Source organism: Piliocolobus tephrosceles, chromosome 10 (genome assembly GCF_002776525.5).
Source record: "Piliocolobus tephrosceles isolate RC106 chromosome 10, ASM277652v3, whole genome shotgun sequence".
Lineage (NCBI taxonomy): Eukaryota > Metazoa > Chordata > Mammalia > Primates > Cercopithecidae > Piliocolobus > Piliocolobus tephrosceles.
The window spans coordinates 54,835,713-54,841,756 of record NC_045443.1 but is presented as its reverse complement, the minus strand read 5'-3'; the positions used below and the strand labels follow the sequence as shown (position 1 = coordinate 54,841,756).

Below are 6,044 nucleotides of genomic sequence, written 5' to 3'. Positions count from 1 at the left end.
GCCTCTTCTCTTAATGGGGAGTATCTTCGGTCTTGTGGGGAAGATGTAAAAGGCAGTAGTGGACGGAATGACAAAATATCAAGCCCTCCAGGTTATGACAAAATAGGAGCCCTGAAAGGGACTCCCTGGGTGGGTGAAGGAGAGCTGCTGCCCCTTTGTGCTCATGACGCCTTCACAGCTCGCCCTGGGCTGCCTTGCTTGGATGCCCTGCCATACAGGATGCCCTATTGCTATCCGCCAGCCCTCCCTGCATCCCTGCTGGCTGCCATCTGCCACACCTTGCTCCCCTCCTTTTGTTTGTCTTAGCACAGCTGAGGCAGACCGACCTTCACCATGATAGTGCTGCCAAAAGCCAAAGGAAAGGAAAAAGGAATTTTGATTGAAAAGTACAAAATGATTGACAGAGTGACATTTCCAGAACTCTGCTTTCTGGCGATGCTGAGACTCCATCCCCAGCAAATCAAAGCACAGCTCTCCTGCCCCAGCCCCTTCCCATTCTGAGCTTCTGATCAGCTTTGGGGACTCCTTCTGAGACTCTTGCTTCCAAGTAACCCAGTCTTTTCAGAACTCAGGAACTAGCTTATAATAGAAAGCTAGTGAGCACTTACTTCGGGCCAGGTTCTGTGTTAAAAGCACGACATACACTCTATGTCATTCAATCCTCGCAACCATCTTTTTTTTTTTTTTTTAGACGGAGTCTCGCTCTGTCACCCAGCTGGAGTACAGTGGCCGGATCTCAGCTCACTGCAAGCTCCGCCTCCCAGGTTTACACCATTCTCCTGCCTCAGCCTCCCGAGTAGCTGGGACTACAGGCGACAACCATCTTAAAAAGCCAGTACTGTTGTCTACAATTTACCAATGAGGAAACAGCATTTAGAAAGTTAAGTGACTTGTTCAAGGCCCCGCTAGTGGGAGATGAGGGGTGTGGTCTGGGCACAGCATTCTGACTACTGCTGCCCTCAAGGCAGTGTCTAAGCTCTTGCCCAGCTAGAGCATCCCTCCCTCAGGGGGCACAGATGGACCAGGGGAAGCAGGGTTTTCAAAGTCTGCCAATTTACACTTCAAAACAAAACAACATAAGCATGGCATGCACAGTAAGCACTAGTCCACATTCAGCAAGAGCTTCCTTCAACAGTTGAATCCTTCACTCTCCATTTACAGACATGTGGGAGTTCCGGGCCCTCTATCCCTTTTTTTTTTTCTGAGAGTCTCACAGTGTCACCCAGGTTGGAGTGCAGTGGCATGATCTCAGCTCACCGCAACCTCCGCCTCCCAGGTTCAAGCGATTCTCCTGCCTCAGCCTCCCGTGTAGCTGGGATTACGGGCACCCACCACCACATTCAGTTAATTTTTTGTATTTTTATTAGAGACGGGGTTTCACCATGTTGGCCAGGCTGGTCTCGAACTCCTGGCCTCAAGTGATCTTCCCGCCTCAGCCTCCCAAAGTGCTGGGATTACAGGTGTGAGCCACCATGCCCAGCCTGAGGCCGAGGTGGGAGGATCACTTGAGCCCAGGAGTTTGAGACCCAGCTTGGGCAGTGAGACCTTGTCTGCAGAAAAACCTTAAAAAAGAAGGCCGGGCGCGGTGGCTCAAGCCTGTAATCCCAGCACTTTGGGAGGCCGAGACGGGCGGATCACGAGGTCGGGAGATTGAGACCATCCTGGCTAACACGGTGAAACCCCGTCTCTACTGAAAAATACAAAAAAACTAGCCGGGCGAGGTGGCGGGCGCCTGTAGTCCCCAGCTACTCCGGAGGCTGAGGCAGGAGAATGGCATAAACCCGGGAGGCAGAGCTCTCAGCAGTGAGCTGAGATCCGGCCACTGCACTCCGGCCTGGGCAACAGAGCGAGACTCTTCTCTCAATAAAAGAAAGAAAAAAAAAATCAAGAGTCCTCCGCACTGAGAGGAGGCATGTTGGGGGACCCATGCTTGCACTTGGTAGTGAAGAAGAAAGGGAGACACCAGGCCCACGCACCCTTGGCACACTAGGAAACTGGCATGTGTGGGCAGCAGCCCTCTCTCTGGGCATGCCCAAAGGTGGAGGTCTTGTTGGGAAATGTTGAAAGGACAGGTGGGTAGGGGTGTGGGTGACAAATGGAATCTGGAGCATGCTGTGGGAGAGACCACAGCAGAAGGAAGATCCCCGCTGTGGGGAACTCCATGGTGTGCATTTTGGCTTTCAGGGTATAAAGGGGGAAATGATAGGGAAAGACTTGGTGCAAGAGAAGGGAAGGAACAGAAATAGACAGATGAGAAAAAGAAGATGACAGTACTGCAAGTGTTTCTTTCAATCCTTGCCAGGCCAGGCTTCATTTAGCCACTCTGGTCTCTTCCTGCATACCCCAGCCCCCGTTTATAGTACCTGGGGAGTGGGGAGCAAAGAACAGGATCAGAGCATGATCTGAAAAGAACACTGAGCCTCCTCCCTGCTGGAACCCCCACCCCACAAAAAAGGTTGACAGATTGATGGTCCAGTTCTTTATTTAGAAACCTGATTGTTCAAGAACATGGTGGATGCTTCACACCTTTTTCACTGGGATTGTGCTGGAGGTGATGGGCAGCATTCTCCCATTTCCTCAGCAACAGAGGTGAAGTCTTCTCAACTCAGAAGCACAAATTTTAGGGGACAGGGTGGGCAGGGAAAGGGAGAAGGAAATCTCAAGGCAAGTCAATAGAAGGGGGTAAAGCGACTCCAAACAGCAATAAGGGCAGGTGGAGGCCTGCTTGCTCAGTGCCTGCTAAGTGTCCTGCCCTCCTTTCTCTACCCACCTCCGCTCAAAAGATCCTACCGAATCTCCAGGTAGGGAGCAGGGAATATCCTATTGTTAGGGTACAATAACAAGAAAAGCCACAGAGGAAGAGGAAGAGGATTGAGTGAAAGCTCAGGAGAGCAAACATCACAGGCCCGGTGAGCTCTCAAGGTGGCTGCCAGCTGGGGTGGCAGCATTCACCCAGGGCCCCCACACCCACAGAATTGCCCGAGAGGTCCACAGCTCAGCTCCACTCTGCTGTTTGGCCCTCAGGGGTCCCAGGGTGGGGAGGTGGGGAGGAGGCAGGCCAGTCCAGGAAGACTCTGGATTCTGTGAAGGGTCAAGTGCAGTGTTGGTCTCAGAAGTCAAATTCATCCAGGTCCCCTGTGCCCTCCCCACCTTGAGAGCCCCACACCCGGCGGTAATTGCTCTCCAGCTCTTTCTGCCGCTGGCGTTCCTTCTGGGCCTCTTCAGCTCCCGGCACCTGGTGGGAGAGGGTAGAGGTGGGCTGGAGCTACTCGCCGTTGAGCCCAGGGAAGTCCTGGGCCAGGCAGCTGGGGGAAGGCAGGGAATGAGGACACCCATGTCCTGAGAGGCTCTTCCTGCATGGCAGCACTCTGAGTCACTGGAACCCTAGCCTTGTCTTACAGATCAGGAAACGGAAGCTCAGCAATGGCATGGCTGGGGCAGGCCCGCACCTCCACTCCAGGCGGGCTGGGGACAGGAGGCCTGGGGGCCAGGACTTGCAGGTAGAAGCCTCTCACCAAGATATTGAAGAAGATCTCCTTGAGGTTTCTTGTGTCCTCATCAGTCAACCAACGTGCACCCTCTTCAGTTCCTTCAGCCCATGGGCGGACAATTTTGATCTCAATTTTCCCTGGAAAGGAGCAGTATGCAGTGAGAGGAGAGGATGGCTGGGAGCCTCAGGGCAGGCCCCCTGCCCCACTGGTCCCAGCCCCTCCACTTCCGGCAGCTTGCCCTTCCAACAGTGCTGGGTCCAGCCGCCCTCCAGGGCCCACCTGCAGCTGTGAGTCCCTCCCTCTCCAGCAGCTCCTTCACCAGCCCCTCGATTTGTTTCAGCTGTGGGTTTTCCCGTTTCATCTCGAGGACAGTCAGATCCTGATTAGGGCCTCCGAGACGGAGCTTGGTGACCCGGACCCGGACTCTGTGCTCAGGATCCTCCTCTTAGAGGGGGAGACACACAGGGAAACACAAAGCAGAGGCATGACTCCAGGGTTAGGGGTGTGGGGGTCATCTCCCCCTAAAACATCAATTGGTTTTGGCAGCTATTCCATCTCAACATGTGTATGAGCCAGGGCTCAAAAAAATGTGTGCCCCCACTCCCAATTCAGCCTATAGAGCTCCCTCCACCAATTGCTGCCTTCCATCTTCCCACCCTATCCAATAATTCTGCCCATCACCTATAGGAAAACAAATGTTTTCTGAAGCCAAAATCAGGCCACCTGCACCAACAAAGTTTTGTTTGAAGCAGCAGGTTGGAAAAGTATGGTCTCCTCCTCCGTATGTCAGGATTTTAAAGACATTTCAATGTTTATAGAGAGAACGGGATGGAGGGTTTGAAACTGGAACATTTCATTTGGAACATCTGATGTCCAGACCCATAGGACCCTATGAAATGGACACAAGGGGATGCAAGAAGATAGAATTTAAAGTCTATCCAGGCTATTGGCTCATGTGCAGCTGGGCTCTCCTATTCATGCCCTGACAGCTGGGGACTCTCTTGGTGCAAAGTCCTAAATGTTGACAGGTTGCATCCTTCATAGATGTGTGGTTTTCAGCATATAGACTCGCAAGCATTCAATTACTACCTACTGATCATCCATTGTGTGCCAGGCAGAGTGCTAGGTACCGGGTGTACAGGAGCAAATCAGAAAACAAGCAGACACGCTCTAAAAGCTGCTTCCCAGAGGGATGAATAGGAGGTAAGGACGCAAAGGGATGATGGTGATGGGAAGCAGGCGCAAGTGAGGACAGTGTTCCAGAAAGCAGGGAGAGAATGAGCACCCTCAGAAGGGAAGGAACAGGGTCCCCTCTGGGAATAGGACCAGCCGAGGGATGAAAACAACGGACTGGGCTACTCCTTCTTGTCTGACTGCTCTCACCTGTAGGTTGGGGTGATGGAGGAGGTTTTTTGGGGACAACCCTCTTTTTCTTGTGCTTCTTCACCAGCTCTGGACTCTGTTTTTCCTCCAGTCTTTTGATGAGTTTGTTGAGAGTGGATGTCAGAGCCAGCATTGCCCGATCCCGCTCTGACTCCTTCTTCAGTCCATCTGGGTCCAGCTCCTTCTCTGTCTGGAATATTCAAGAGAAGAGAGTAAGTCAAGGGTCTGGAGCGTGGAGGCAGCCAGCGGGCTAGGCTGTGTAGGAGAGTCTGACATTTTGAAATGGAGTTTTGCTCATCACCCGGGCTGGAGTACAGCGGTGCCATCTCGGCTCACTGCAACCTCTGTCTCCCGGGTTCAAGAGATTCTCTTGCCTCAGCCTTCCAAGGAGCTGGGATTACAGGTGCCCATTGCCATGCCTGGCTAAGTTTTTGCATTTTTAGTAGAGAGGGTTTTACCATGTTGGCCAGGCTGGTCTTGAACTCCTGACCTCAGGTGATCCCCTCGCCTCAGCCTCCTAAAGTGCTGGGATTACAGCGTGAGCCACTGTGCCTGGCCAGAGAGTCTGATATTTAAATCTTGTCCCTCTCTCTGGTCCCCCTTCCCCAATAGCCCCAATTAATTAGGGAAACAGCTACCATTTCCAAGTGCCCCGTCCTTGCCCTGTGCTGTGCTCTCTGTTTCTTTTAGTCCCTCAGCCTGTCCTGCTTCACAGGACCAGGCGGCTGTGGAATTAACAGGAGGAGGAGCTGGGCTTGCCTCCTGGATGATGTTCTCCAGTTCCCGCTCCATGCCAGCCTTCACCTCCGAACGGAGCCGGTCTCGGTCTGACGGAAGCAGGATCCCTTCCAGTTCCTTCTCAAATTCTCCCAGTAACTGCTGTTCATCTTCATCTTCATCCTCATCCTCATCCTCGTCCTCCTCTTCTTCCATTTCTCTCTGCCGTTCTGGATCACCCCTTTCCTTCTCCTCTGGTTCCCTCTGAGGGACTTCTGCAGCATCATCCACAGGCTGCTCTTGGCCTATATTTGGCTTCCCCTGGGTGGGTAGGGAGTAGGGAGAAAGAGGTAAGACAGTTGGAGTTTCAACAGAGACACATGGTGGGGGGCAAATAGTAGCAGGTGTGTGGTACTGGGGGACCCAGGAGTTGAGTCCCAGGTCAGCATAGTT

At 52.8% G+C, this 6,044-nt stretch overlaps 1 protein-coding gene across 9 annotated transcripts in view; it reads right to left on the bottom strand.

The window, feature by feature from the left end:
- Positions 1-2,464: 2,464 nt before the first annotated feature.
- The window catches only part of OS9 (OS9 endoplasmic reticulum lectin), a 29,738-nt gene continuing 26,158 nt past the window's right edge, over positions 2,465-6,044 (bottom strand). For 3 of the 9 annotated variants that reach the window (XM_023210655.3, XM_023210653.3, XM_023210656.3), the window contains 5 exons: positions 5,634-5,912; positions 4,875-5,064; positions 3,771-3,935; positions 3,516-3,628; positions 2,465-3,235 (listed from right to left, as the gene is read on the bottom strand). In XM_023210655.3, the coding sequence (XP_023066423.2) occupies positions 3,110-3,235; positions 3,516-3,628; positions 3,771-3,935; positions 4,875-5,064; positions 5,634-5,912 (873 nt within the window). In that variant the 3' untranslated portion in view covers positions 2,465-3,109. The remainder of the gene's footprint in view (positions 3,236-3,515; positions 3,629-3,770; positions 3,936-4,874; positions 5,065-5,633; positions 5,913-6,044) is intronic. The other 6 variants (XM_023210658.2, XM_023210657.3, XM_023210659.2 and 3 more) reach the window with 3 other exon arrangements.